Source organism: Phaseolus vulgaris, chromosome 3, assembly GCF_051622355.1.
Source record: "Phaseolus vulgaris cultivar YP4 chromosome 3, ASM5162235v1, whole genome shotgun sequence".
NCBI lineage: Eukaryota > Viridiplantae > Streptophyta > Magnoliopsida > Fabales > Fabaceae > Phaseolus > Phaseolus vulgaris.
The window spans coordinates 38,506,639-38,520,384 of NC_143500.1; the positions used below are offsets into that span (position 1 = coordinate 38,506,639).

Sequence of the window (13,746 nt, forward strand, 5' to 3'; positions counted from 1 at the left end):
TTTAAACCACTAAATAATAATTTGATTGATCAAACATTCCGATTTTATTACATTCCAATATTACTCTAAATAAATACTTAGATTAATTAAATTATTTTTCTAATGTATGTAAAAAAAATAAAAAATATCTTTAACGAAAGATAAAATAAAATGAATACTGTTAATTTATTTATTCATCTCTAATATGAATGTTGTTAATCTCATATTCATCAATTTCACTGCAAATTAAAACTCAACAATAAACTCAACAACTTTTAAGTTAAATTGTTTACATAATTCTAAATTTAATCTTATAGTTGTTCAAACACTCTTAAGTTTAACCAAGTTAATCTATGAGGGAAGAGAAAGTCACGTCATAGTACGTGAAATACTATTGTGTTATCTTTTTTTTTCACATTTGTTTGAATGAATTGATTTTACAGTGCACTAGTGTCATGCATGACACCTCTTCCATTTTAGAGATTCCTGACTTTGGTATGTGGAATCTCTTTGACCACCATGAACGTAATGAATGCACTGTCTCAGAGTTGTTAGCTCATAAATAATGTTGTTCATTCACGAGTTATATAAAGCATGGTTATGGGAAACACACAATGCATTTGAAACAAACATTTCATTCAAACAGACTTCTGCATTGCTTGAGTGGCCTTGGCGAGCTACATGAGTTAGTAAAGTGCAAAGACAATGAGTTTGTGATTGCATCTTCGATATCAGGTTAGCAATTGAGTGAGTTTTCTACAATGCCTAATCGATTACTAATGAAAAAGAACACAACACTTAATCGATCATGTGATTCAAAATAGTTGATAATCGATTAGGTTGAATACAAAATCGATTATATGTTGTTTTTTGGGAGCATAATCCATTATCCTTTTGTTGATAATATATTATATAACACTAAACAAATACTTTTACTTCCAACTATTTTTGTATTTATTATATATATATATATATATTATGAAAAATGTTTTAGGATTATATTATTATAATATGAATGACAAATGTGATTAAACAAATAATTTTCCCAATTATTATAACAAAGTATAAATCTTAAAATAAAAATAAGTGAAAAAGGGTGATTATAAAAGTTTTCTTATTTGTTTTATTCACAATCAAGTACAGACATGCCAAATATAGACAAATTAAAAAAAAAATCTTAATTATATTTAAAAAAAAATTAAATATATATTTTGTTTTTAAAATTAAACTAAAGCACAAATCTCTACCTTAAATCTAAACTCTTAACTACCATCACAAACAAACAATCTTTAAATTCATAGTTTTACCAAACTTAAAAAATATAATTTTACTAACCTGTAAGTTTTTTTTTGAATTGAACAGATAATAGTAAAACAACATGTATATAAATTTATTATTCCCATCTATTAGTGTTGTATATATTTTATTTTAAAAGGGAAACTGGATTAGTATATAATATTTTCATATTTCTTTTATCCTATCATATTTGTTTAGAATAACTATTATTTTAAAATGAAGTGCAGTCAATAAGCAACCAAATATATATATATATATATATATATATATTTATAAATGATAAATAACTGACAGAGTTATACAATTTAATGATTTATTGTTTGAAAAGAATTTAAATCTGAAATATTTGATTGAGTTACTATTTTTTTTTGAAGTTACAGATGTAGAAAACAAACCTGTAAGTAAAAAAAAAAAATCAATCTTATTTCCATTATATCTAGAAGGTGGGCCGTAACCTACCACCAGGCCCACATACATTAGGATGTGTGTAAATGAATGTGTATTTTGGGAAAAAACCAGTATATGTGAAACATGATTGGGTGTTTTGATTTGAGCACAGTAAATAGAAATTAGGTCTTCTATAATAAGAAGAGAGCAATTGTGAAATTTAGGGTTATTGCAGGGGTGTGATTTGGTAAACCTAATTTTGGGAAGAAAGAATTTAAAGAAAAAGTGGGGGGCGATTGGAAATACGTATAGATACGTACGCAAGGCTGAACACAACTCTAAGAAGGGTTTTTTTTGACCCCTCCGTTCTCACTCACGCACGCAGTTCTCTCTTCTCTTCTCACTCCGCAGAAGAGAGAGAAATATCTAATACCTAGCGCACCCCCAATCCAATCCTTTCAATCTACCATCTATTTATCCCTTCTCCTTTTCTCCCTTTTCTCCTTTTACCCTTCTCTTCTCCTATTCGCTGTGGTTCGGCGTCGCTGAATCCATTACCGCTGTGTCGAATCGGACGGCCAAGATTGCATCGCGAGGCATGCAGCAGAGTGATCAGACGGTGTTGAGTTTGAGGCCCGGCGGTGGAAAAGGCAGCAGACCCCTCGGCCCTCGATTCGACTCCTCCACCTCGTCTTCTGCTTCCCCTGCTTTTGGCTCTTTTTCTTCTGATCTTCCTCTCCTGCGTCCCCATGGCGGGGCTCCCTCTCCTTTCTCTATCAAGGTATCAATCCCCTTTCCCTGGATCTGCCTTTTTGCCTCTTCAATTTACTTTTTTCTCACCACAACTTGCTTTTTCTCTCTGTATTTGTTGCTTTCTATTGATATAATCTCATGGTCATGCTGATGAATGATTCTGTTCATTTTTATGTTTTATATTGATGTTTTTTTGTTTATTTGTAATAGCTGGGTGTGTGTTTCTTAAATGTTTTTTGGTGGGTATTTTTGGATCTCGTATCAGCTTGATGAATAATGTCAAGGCTCAATATATGAGTTTTTTTGTTTTCCATTTATAAAGTTTAAATTTTGAGATGAATTATTTGGCTGAACTTTGAATTTGGAAACAGTCATTGACACTTACTTTTCTAGGTTTTTGCTTGTTTTGTCCTATATGAAGATTTGAATGTAGATGGATTTGATGGTGGTTGTTTTGAAATTAAGTACTCAAATTAATTTGTCCATGGCTGTGTGGGTGCTGAAGCATAAAGAAAATCCTTGGGAAAAATTAAAAAAATCTACTAATTGAAACCTAAAATCGGTTTTTTTATGCTCATTAGACAAGGGGCAAACTGAATTTGAATGTCCTAATTCTTGGCTGGGCACTAAGTACGTGTACCTGCTGTAAATATGGACAAAAAGCAATATGTGGGCTTTAGGTGGGATTGACTAAATTTCATGTTATCCATAAAGGTCCCACATACACTGAAATCTTATGATTCTGAAGGATTTGACAATTTCTATGTGTTTTCCTACTTTTGTTAATGGGTCATTCTTCTACATTTTTCCTTTTTTAATGGGTAATTCATCTACATCTTTACAATAAATGCATCTATCATTGACAATCATCCTGTGCTGTTTGAATGATGGATAAATTGTGTGTGTCATGTTTTTTTTTTTTGTATCTAAAAGCTTCTAGCTTTTCAGGCTGGAGATTCACGGTTTGAGGGCCGTGAGCGCGTGCGATATACCAGGGAACAACTTTTACAACTCAGTGAGGTAATTTATATGTTATTGCTGCTCTAATGCAATGGTTAATTATACTTTTTCTCAGGATATTTGTTTATTCCATCTTCCATGTGATTATTTTCCTTTTAATTTGGAAATTGTGGCTAATTAACGTTCTGCGACGTCTACTGATCTATTGGATTCATCTTTAGTAGCCTTGTGTATTGATTGTCTTGTGTCTAGTGTTATGTTATAAATTTACTTGTATTTAAACTTAAAGAGATGCTGCCCTGTTTTCTACAGAACTCTATTGTTCCTTGAAAGACAACCTACATTGTTCCCTATGTCTCTGGATAAGTTTTAACATATGATCTTTTGTTTTTTTTATATCTTGTCTCTTCTCTCCAGACAGTCTCTTTTGAAACCTAGTGCTCCAGTTTGTATGATTAATGATTCATCATTGGTCTAATTGTTGAACCTTTTTATATTCAGGGAGTTGAGATTCTTGATGATGTTTTGAAGATCAAACAAGATATTGAAGCTGAACTTTTTGGTGAAGATCAAAGTTGGGCCCGCCCAGAAAGCAATGTATGTGTGTTTTCTGTCTATTATTTATGTTGTTAACTAAGAAGACCCTTTTCCTCTTCCATTCTGTTGGTAAATTGATTGATAAACTTGTTTAAAAATATTTTATTTTTGGGAGTGATTATAATTGTATCTTACAGAGACTCATCAGTGATCAGTGAATGGTAAAATTAAATGTCTAATTCTGTATGTGATGCTGCTATTTTTATTATTTTTTATTAGCTCAATTAAGTGTTTCATTTTAATGAATTTAATTTGTGACATTATCAAAATTATAAGTTCAACTATTCAAATTGTGTAATGAAGTATATATTATCTTCTGCAGCCCTCAAATCAATTTCAAAATCGATATTCTGAGCCAGATAATCGTGACTGGCGTGGACGATCTGCTGGCCAACCTTTTGGTAATGCAGATGAGAGGTCTTGGGATAATCTCAAGGAGAATAAGGAGTTTGGAAATAATCGTCAAGACCAAATGAATTCTCAGTTTGCAAGGGCACAGATATCTTCTAACCAAGGGGTACTGATAATTGGCAGAGATGCATGATATATATCTTGTACCATTAATGTTTTGTATTTAAGTTTGATCAAGTGTTGTTTAAAACACCTTACATTATCATTGAACAAGAAAGTGAAAAGTAAAAGCTTTTTGAGCCTTTAGTATGGCGGCATTGAATGGTTCTCTCTATATACAATGTGGATTGAATTGTTTTATCTTATTTTTAATTCTTCTATCTCTATTAAATCAGGGCGGACCTACTCCAACACTAGTCAAGGCTGAGGTGCCGTGGTCAGCTAGAAAGGGAACTCTCTCTGAAAAGGATCGTGTCTTAAAGACAGTTAAAGGGTAATGTATTTCTACTTTTTAGTACTGGTTAATAGGTAAATAGGGATTTTTGAATTATGAGAAATGCTAGCAAATATGTCAACTCACCCTTTATTATTTGGTGAATTTCACATGGGTCCCACTTAGAGGTCTCATGAATTTCTCTCAATAGTAAAGAGTGTATTAAAAATAGTATGTTGACTAGTCAAGACAACAAAATACAATTATATGTGAAAAACTGACTTGGATCCCCTTAATTGATAAGTAAATTATGAGATAAGGTAAGGGTTCCTTTGATTTGAGTTGAAGAACTCGTTTAACTTACCTCCCTTAAATCAAGAGTGGATGCATTCTCTCTTTCTCACTTTACATATTTACTCACATCACATAAGTTGAATATTTGAAGTCAATATTGTGAGTTTTGACTAGATTAATTTATTTATATTTTTTCTATGTATCTAATGAAAGTTAGTTTTTTTAACATTTTGTATTTTCTTCTTCACCCATGTAACTGGTAAGATTCCTCAGAATTACATGTCTTCTGATACTGATATTCAGTGTTGTGAACCATTTCCATGCAGAATACTAAATAAGTTGACTCCTGAGAAATTTGATCTCTTGAAGGGTCAGTTGATTGATTCTGGCATTACATCTGCCGACATATTGAAGGTTCATTTTATTTTCTGTTTGAAGTATTTTTCTATCACATCCTTGTTTTTAATTGATTTTGTTGGAAATGCAGGGAGTTATATCACTGATATTTGATAAGGCAGTGCTAGAACCAACATTTTGCCCAATGTATGCCCAGCTGTGTTCTGATCTTAATGAAAAGCTGCCTCCATTCCCATCTGATGAGCCTGGTGGGAAGGAAATCACTTTTAAGAGAGTACTCTTGAATATCTGCCAGGAGGCTTTTGAAGGTGCAGATAACCTGAGGGAAGAAGTGAGACAGATGATTGCTCCTGAGCAGGAGATGGAGCGAAGGGATAAGGACAGACTTGTCAAGATTCGAACCCTTGGAAACATTCGTTTAATTGGTGAGCTGTTGAAGCAAAAAATGGTTCCCGAAAAGATTGTTCATCACATTGTTCAGGTTCTATCTGGACTTGTTGAGACTTGATTGTTATATAATATATTGTTGTTTTGGGAGTTTGCACTTACCTTTGTGGTTGACTGATACTTGATACAGGAGCTTTTAGGTCCTGCTGACAGCAAGATCTGTCCAGCAGAGGAAAATGTTGAAGCCATTTGTCAATTTTTCAACACTATTGGTAAGCAGCTTGATGAAAGCCCGAAATCACGGCGTATAAATGATATGTACTTCAGTCGTTTGAAAGAATTGAGCACCAATCCCCAACTTGTTCCACGGCTGCGGTTTATGGTTCGTGATGTTCTAGAGTTGCGTTCTAATAACTGGATTCCTAGACGTGAAGAGGTAAATTAACTCTAATGAAAATATGCTACAGCTCAAATGTTGGAAGGCATTCACTGCTTTTTTTTATCTAATAATTACTATTTGTTTACTAATATAGGTGAAAGCCAAAACCATCACTGAAATTCATTCAGAGGCAGAAAAAAATCTTGGATTGCGTCCAGGTGCCACTGCAAGCATGAGAAGTAGCCGTGTAGTTTCTGGTGTTCAAGGAAACGTCAATTCAGGAGGATTTGCAATTGCCCGACCTGGTACCGGCGGTATGATGCCTGGGATGCCGGGGACGAGGAGGATGCCTGGGATGCCGGGAATTGATAATGACAACTGGGAGGTGCCTAGGACAAGATCAATGCCGAGAGGAGACATGTCAGGCATGCAAACTGGTGGACGTGGTCAGTCTCCTTTCATTTCTAAGACATCAACTGTTAATTCAAAGTTACTACCTCAAGGTAGTGGTGGTACTATAAGTGGGAGAAGCAGTGCCCTGGTACATGGGGGTGGTGGTGCTCCTTCTGCTCGTCCACAAAACATTGGTGTTAGTGCCGAGCCCCCACCTCAAATTCCTTCACCTGTACCTGTTAAAGTTGTTTCTGCCATACCCTCTGAGAAGCCACAAGCTCCAGCTCCAAAATTGAATGTTGAGGAACTTCAGCGCAAAACTAGTTCTCTTCTGGAGGAATATTTCAGTGTTCGGCTTTTGGATGAGGCATTGCAGTGTGTGGAGGAACTAAAAGCTCCAACTTATCACCCTGAGGTTGTGAAGGAAGCCATTTCCCTTGGACTAGATAAAAGTCCGCCATGTGTTGAACCTGTTGGCAGTCTTATTGAGTATCTGTATGTTAAAAAGATTCTTTCAGCCAGAGACATAGTGACTGGGTGCATGTTATTTTCTTCTCTGCTGGATGATATCGGCATAGATTTACCTAAAGCACCAAATAATTTTGGTGAGATAATAGGGAAACTAGTTTTGGCTGGGACTTTGGATTTTAAGATGGTAAGAGAAATCCTGAAGAAGGTGGAGGATGACCGGTTCCAGAAAACAATATTTTCCTCTGCATTGCAGGTAATTAGCTCTGCATCTGGGCAAGCTGTGTTGGAATCGCAAGCATCTGATATTGAGGCCTGTCAGAGTCTGTTCAACTGAATCAGATAAGTCTGCATGAGAATATTGATCTCTGTAACTGAACGAACATCAACTTCCCTTTACGCCCTCACTTTTTAGAAGCACTTTGTATTACAGTATGTTATAAAAGTGGGAGCTTCCAGTTATCAGGTATTTTCTCGAGTTGTATAATTTTTTTTTTGTTTTCATGTCGTAGAGGTGTTTTTTGAGGGAAAAGTTAAACCATAAAGCTACGGATTTTGTTTTCCAGTTGGCTAATCATGTGCCAAGAGAGTGGCCCATCCTTCCGGGGGTCCAAATGTTTTTGTACTTCATTAGTTTCATTTTTTCCCTTTATTTTCTTGACAGAGAGTAATTGTTAAACTGGTCAGTTCATAAATATCATTGTCGTTACTGTGGCATGTATTTTTTGAAGGTTTGAATTCATCTTTGTGTGGGTGCATGTCCAGGTATCTCACTTCTTTCATTCCTCTACACTCTAAATTGGAGGAACGTAACGTTTGATGTCCCAACAGTATCAGAGGGGACTATTAAATTTAATTTCGAAATGCCAAATCCCATGTTTTGAACTATCTCATCTTAAAATGGTTTTTTATTAAAATTAAATTTCAAGCCAAGTGATTAATATTTAATTTTTGTTTGTTTGAAAAATGCGTTTATAACATTTAAGGTATAATTTGTAGTATCTTCAGATGTTTGAAATTTAATCGGAAAGAGAATTAAAGATAATGATTTATAACTTGGGTATTTTTGTCTGTCAACTTAGAGATCTAACTAGGATTAACTTAACATTTTTACTGCAAGATCAAGATTTTGGTTATTTTATTACTTAGCACATATTTGAGACTTGTATGGTTTTTGTGATGGATGCAGAGTTTTACTGACTTTTCCTGACATTTACTATGTGAACATTAAACAGGTTTAGTTATCTCAAATCAATTATATTCAGTACTAAATTATTTTTGAAAATGTTTAAAACTTGAAACACTATTAAAGTATTATCCTTTCGAATCTAAAATGGCATCACGGGATTCCCTTCAAATGTTGTGCTTTTGAAAAACAATCTTGAAGACATGAAATTGTTCATAAAGTGACCCAATTCAATGCATCTATTAAATCGATCTGAAAATAGTTAAAACTTGAATAAGCCAATAGTCCACATAAGATATTTTTATCGGGTTAACTTCGATTTTGGATGTAATTTTTATAACTGATTCAAAAATTCAAATCACATTCATATATGTTATTTTTATTTACCATATTATCCATATTTATTAATCTAGAAAATTATAAAATTATTATACTTTTTATATGTTAATATCTAAATTTTATCTTAATATTATAATTTTTATGCATTTATTGGTTTAATTTGTTTTTTTTATCTCTTATTATTTATTTTTATTATACAATTTTTATTTTAATATTAAAGAATTAATTTTAATAAAAAATATATTAGACAAACAATATAAAAAATAACGAGTCTAAGTCTAAATTTCTTAATACATTTTTAACTAATAATTTTCATTTTTAGCGAGCATGAATTTAAGTAATAATTTACATTTTTAATCGTAATGTATAGAGAAAAGTAAAAGATTTAGTCCTTTACTCAAAATTTGTACAAAACCATGAATTAAATATTTTATCTAATATATATTACCCATAAAAAATGCAACATATATATATAATCCTTCAGTAATAAAAAAATCGAATATAATCAGATTATAAATCAATCCGCAGTTTATCTTTATAAATAATAAATTAGCTTAAATATGTTTTTCTCCTTAATTTGGCACAATTATTATAATGTAGTTGGTCATTCCAATTTTCCATTCATTAAAAAGTAAAATAATACGAATTTACGAAAAAAGTAGTTAGAAAAATAATGTCTTCTATAAATGGTATAAATAACAATTTATTCAGAAAAATTAAAGTTAATGTTATGAATTAAGTGATAACTTTATGAAATAAAAAGCTTAAATGACCATTTAAGTAAATATATAATAGGTCTTTGATTTTTTTTTTATTAGAGTGCAGATATATAAACTTTTTTAATATCGATTTATTTATTTTAATATAAAAGTCCAACCGCTTTGGCGCCTTTTTTGATTTGGGTTGGTGTTCATCTGAAGTGAAATAAATGGCAGAGAAGGAAGATGCAAGAGGGAGCGATGAATCGCTGAAGCTAGCGGTGGCGATTTCGCTTCTCAGATCAAAGATTCTGAAAAATGCAAACGAGTCCAGTGCGCTATCTCCTTCGCAATCTGATGCTCTTCTCCGTTGGAAGCGAAAGGTAAAACACTTCTTTCGTTTTCATCCCAATCTAACGCCTTCGAATATTCACTTTTATTTCATCTTCGGATTCTCAGGCCAAGGAAAGAAAGCAAGAGGTCCTGAGGCTCAGAGAAGATCTTAAGGACGCTAAAGGTTGGTTCTCATTTCTCTCGCATATAAACTCACGTTCACGCGAAATGGATTAATTCTGAGTTTCTGGATGTAGATGCTTCGCACTGCGATCTATTCCCGGAGAGTGCTGCTTGCAAGTGCTATTTCTTCGACAAAATCGGAGAAGTAAACCCTACGGTTCACGGAACTGGTTGTGACACTAGATTCAGCGATGTCCTTCGACGCAGATTTCTAAGACAAGGTATAATCATCGTCGTCATTATTATCTACTTTATTACATAACTACGTTTTTTGCATTGACGTTGAAAATTGGCTTCTGCAGTGCGATTTATGGAAAGGAGGAGAAAAATAGGTTCTTCTTCTCCTTCTTCTTCAAGTCAGCAGCGGCTTTCTTTAGGTACATATTAACAGCGTTTATAGTTGTAAACAAGTGAGCGTTAGACTCTGTGGTGAATCACGCGGATTATTTGTGTGTTTCATAATTTGTAATTAAAACGGTGTTTTCACAAATAGTTCAAGATGACGTGTCTAATATCTGGGAATTTTGATGTTAAGTGCAAAGAATTGTACTAAATTTGTTTTCTAATTTGAAACTTTACCCTCAGGTTTAATCAAGGAGGTTGAAGCAGAACAGCTTAGGGCCTCTGTTGATTTTCTCGTGGACTTGTGCAGCTCTCAATCACCTGTTAGGATGCTTCACTGTTTTAGTATTTTTTTTTCCTAAAATGATCTATTCAACATTTGAATAATGCAGTATATAGTTTGTTGGTTTTTGGTTATCTTTAAGGGGTTAGCATTTTTTCTATTAGCTTGTTTTGCAGCTATTATGTATAGTTATCTTTGTTTTTTTTTCTATATATTGTTGCTCAATGAATTCATGAGCAATTCACCATCTAAGTCTTTTCTTCCTTCTCTATCAGGTGTTTTTCAGCAGAGTTCATAGATACTAGTGATATTGAATAGAACATAGTTACATAACCATTAATTTTTTTAACATGCTTTATTGATGTATTTTTTTGGTCATGTGGTGTATTCAATTTATTTTGCAGGTGGATGATTCCAAGTTTTCAAATCTAGCACATCAAGCTGTGGATTTTATATTAGGTACTCTTCTCGTTTCACTAATGGAAAAGCTTTTCCTACCTTTATTTATCTAATTATGTAATTGAAAATACTATGTCTATTTATTTGAGGACCCAGTGCATCAAGCTGTAGAGTTTATATGCGGTATGCTGCTTTTGTGACTATTGACTTTTCCACTTCTTTTGGTTTCAATTCAATAAATGAATATTGTGAACCCAAAACTTTGGGCGTTCGCTATCATTCTAATTAACTGCACTTCATAGTAATTTATGTTGTAAACATGCAAGACCATGATCAGTCTCCCACTCAATGATGAACTGTAAAGTAACTTAGTTCTGGCCCCTATTTCCAGTCCCGTTCTCACATGAAGTTGTAATTTGAGTTATGAGCGATTAACATCAAAATTTAGTTTTTGAGCTATACTAAGTTTAACTTTGATTTGTAGGGTTTCGTTATGGATCACCATTATACATGTAGCCCACGATCACATTTATTTGTTATGTGCTCTGAAGATTATATTTGTATGTCTGTTTTGAAGTTGCGTTGAAGAATCTTTTATCTATGGGAAGGAACCATGAATTTGTTGAAGGAGTTGTCAACAGCCTAGTTACACGTTTGAGTAGGCAGATGTGCACGTCCTTGTCAGAAAATGGTATGCATAGTTTGAGATCATGTCAATAATCGTAGATTACTTTTTAAGTTCAATGTGTAAGACGGTAAACTTGTATAAAATTGTTGCCATTGTGACCTTTATGCTATAGCTTCACGCCCTCGCCATTTTATGACCGTTTATTTCTTGATCATTCTAACATTGACTTACTGTCTCTTTTTTTGCCGTTTATCTTCTAGGGTCTCAACACACGGGCACCAATGCTCAATTTTGTGTTCAGCATTTGATCCGCAAACTTGGAAGCGAGCCTTATATTGGTCAGCGGGCAATACTTTCAGTGTGTCAAAGACTTTCGGTTCTAGCAGAACGTTTGCTTTTCTCTGATCCTTTTGATGATGGCTTTCCTGAAATGCATGAATGTATGTTCATAATGTAAGTTCTTTGCAAAAGAGCAATAGTATAATATCCAGATTCATAAATCATATCGAATGGCTAAATACAGGTTTCGTGGAAAGGAATGATGTTTTTGAAGACATAACAATTTATCTATTTTTTATGTGATTGTCAGGATCCAGCTTATCGAGTTTTTGGTTGCCGACTACTTATTAGAGTGGTCAAAAGCTGAAGATTTTGACAACAGTATGCTTCATGCTTTATACTGAACTTAACTAATTAGTTGACATAGAATCTTGATTTCTCTGACCCAAAACAAATACAAGTGAGCCAACATTTAGCATTTTTCTCAACTATTACGTTTTTACTGTATATTATTGCTAACTGACTGTAATCAAGATGAACCAAGTTTAAAAATTTAAACTGAGCGGTAACTTATGGTAACAATGACTTTTCAGTGCTTCTTGAAGATTGGGTGACATCAATTGTGCAGGCAAGAAAAGCATTAGAACTTCTAGAAAGCCGAAACGGACTATATGCGCTCTATATGGACCGAGTCGCAGGTGAATTGGCAAAACAACTTGGTGGTGTCTCATCGTTTCTGAAGCTTAAACCGGATATAATTAATTGCCTCCTTCGTTAAACATGATTGAGAGTATTGGAAAAAAATATTATGGATGGGAATGAAAAAGCGAATACGATGCTGTTAATTGAAATTGTGGCGAGAATCTGCTCACGGGCGCTGCCGAAAGGGTCCTGCTCGTGTACATGGTGAGGAGTATTAGCTCTTCTCGGCTTTTTTATCAGGTAACTGTCAATGCATCAGTGTCATGTTTGGATTATAATCTGTACTCTGTTCCTCTAAATTATCAGACAATGGTTGGTTTTGTTTGGATTGACCAACGAGAAAAATACTATCGATAAGATAATCGAGTTAAAAAGGTAATACATAAAACCAAGAAAATTATAAAATTTAAATCCCTTCACCTGAATAACATACTTCAACATGATTTTCTAGTACCAATTTATGGATTGAGTAAAAAAAGTTACTTTTTTTAATTACACTAAATTAAAATTTTAGCATATATTTAATCTTACTTTTTGAGTTGAATTTTTTTAAGGATCGAGTATTCAAACATTAACTTGTCCTACAATGGAGAGAAAGAATTTGCCCATCTCAATTTTCCTTATTAATTACTGATTTAACATGTGCATGCCTCTGACTCAATTTTTTGTTTTATTTTTATTTAAATATTTATATATTTCATTGATTAATTTGTATAAACTAATTTCACAGGCAATATGTCTACTGTGTTTAAGAATTAAACAAGATTTGGAATAAGAGATTTAATTTTAATAATATGCTAATAATCAAAATTAAAATTATCATCAAATTTACAAACTAGTATTGGAATTTAATTTTCCTGACATAAAGGTTTTTACATTAATACTTATTAAAAATTTCGGATATATTTTTTAAAATAATTGAAAGTTAACAAATTTACTTTAGCAACACAATTTGATGTTAGTGTGGCTCACTAAATTCAAGAAAATCCGAATCAGTGTTAGTTTGTAAGCTAATATTTTGTGTGAATCATAGCAGGGTAGAAAATAAAGCAAAAGAAAAATTGAAAAAAAGAAAGTGAAAAAAAAATAATAAGAGAAAAAATTGTCATTAATTTAATTGACGTAATTAGAATATTTTTTAGTATATATTTAAAAAGTAATTTGATATAAAAGACACTTCAAAAAATATAAATTAGAGTTAAAATTATTTTTAAATTAAAATAAAATACTATAAAATTTAATAAATAAAAAGTTATATTTCAAAATAAAAATATATTAACACAAATTAATTTGCAATATTAAAAATTTAATTATTTTATTTACTATTTATTTATTTTTTA

General features: G+C 32.7%; 2 protein-coding genes and 1 non-coding gene across 4 annotated transcripts; all 3 read left to right on the forward strand.

The window, feature by feature from the left end:
• Window positions 1-1,806: 1,806 nt before the first annotated feature.
• EIFISO4G1 (MIF4G domain-containing protein / MA3 domain-containing protein) lies at window positions 1,807-7,764 on the forward strand. Its single transcript, XM_068608076.2, has 9 exons — window positions 1,807-2,443; window positions 3,364-3,435; window positions 3,877-3,972; window positions 4,295-4,489; window positions 4,719-4,816; window positions 5,377-5,464; window positions 5,538-5,888; window positions 5,985-6,230; window positions 6,328-7,764. The coding sequence occupies exons 1-9, from the start codon at window positions 2,261-2,263 to the stop codon at window positions 7,369-7,371; spliced, it is 2,373 nt and encodes a 790-aa protein (XP_068464177.1). The 5' UTR covers window positions 1,807-2,260; the 3' UTR covers window positions 7,372-7,764.
• LOC137808902 (small nucleolar RNA snoR103) lies at window positions 3,041-3,144 on the forward strand. Its single transcript, XR_011080774.1, has one exon. It is a non-coding gene; the product is annotated as a small nucleolar RNA snoR103 (small nucleolar RNA).
• On the forward strand, window positions 7,764-12,828 carry MPS1 (multipolar spindle 1). Of its 2 annotated transcripts, none has more exons than XR_011080518.2 (11): window positions 7,764-7,799; window positions 9,480-9,640; window positions 9,717-9,774; window positions 9,848-9,994; window positions 10,076-10,150; window positions 10,359-10,438; window positions 10,803-10,857; window positions 11,375-11,488; window positions 11,686-11,878; window positions 12,015-12,164; window positions 12,298-12,828. XR_011080518.2 is itself a non-coding variant. In XM_068608077.2 (11 exons), the coding sequence occupies exons 2-11, from the start codon at window positions 9,488-9,490 to the stop codon at window positions 12,480-12,482; spliced, it is 1,131 nt and encodes a 376-aa protein (XP_068464178.2). In that variant the 5' UTR covers window positions 7,764-7,799; window positions 9,480-9,487; the 3' UTR covers window positions 12,483-12,828. The 2 variants fall into 2 exon arrangements, 1 of the variants encoding a protein (XP_068464178.2); XM_068608077.2 differs by having other exon boundaries at window positions 12,015-12,085.
• The last annotated feature ends 918 nt before the right edge of the window (window positions 12,829-13,746 follow it).

What these genes read in the sequence shown, in the direction of transcription:
- EIFISO4G1 (XM_068608076.2), top strand. Translation starts at nt 2,261, where the DNA reads ATGCAGCAGAGTGATCAGACGGTGTTGAGTTTGAGGCCCGGCGGTGGA. An exon ending in CCTCTCCTTTCTCTATCAAG is followed by an intron (nt 2,444 to 3,363) that starts GTATCAATCCCC and finishes CTAGCTTTTCAG; the next exon opens with GCTGGAGATTCACGGTTTGA. An exon ending in TTGTTCATCACATTGTTCAG is followed by an intron (nt 5,889 to 5,984) that starts GTTCTATCTGGA and finishes TACTTGATACAG; the next exon opens with GAGCTTTTAGGTCCTGCTGA.
- MPS1 (XM_068608077.2), top strand. Translation starts at nt 9,488, where the DNA reads ATGGCAGAGAAGGAAGATGCAAGAGGGAGCGATGAATCGCTGAAGCTA. An exon ending in TCAGCAGCGGCTTTCTTTAG is followed by an intron (nt 10,151 to 10,358) that starts GTACATATTAAC and finishes CTTTACCCTCAG; the next exon opens with GTTTAATCAAGGAGGTTGAA. An exon ending in CACGTCCTTGTCAGAAAATG is followed by an intron (nt 11,489 to 11,685) that starts GTATGCATAGTT and finishes TTTATCTTCTAG; the next exon opens with GGTCTCAACACACGGGCACC.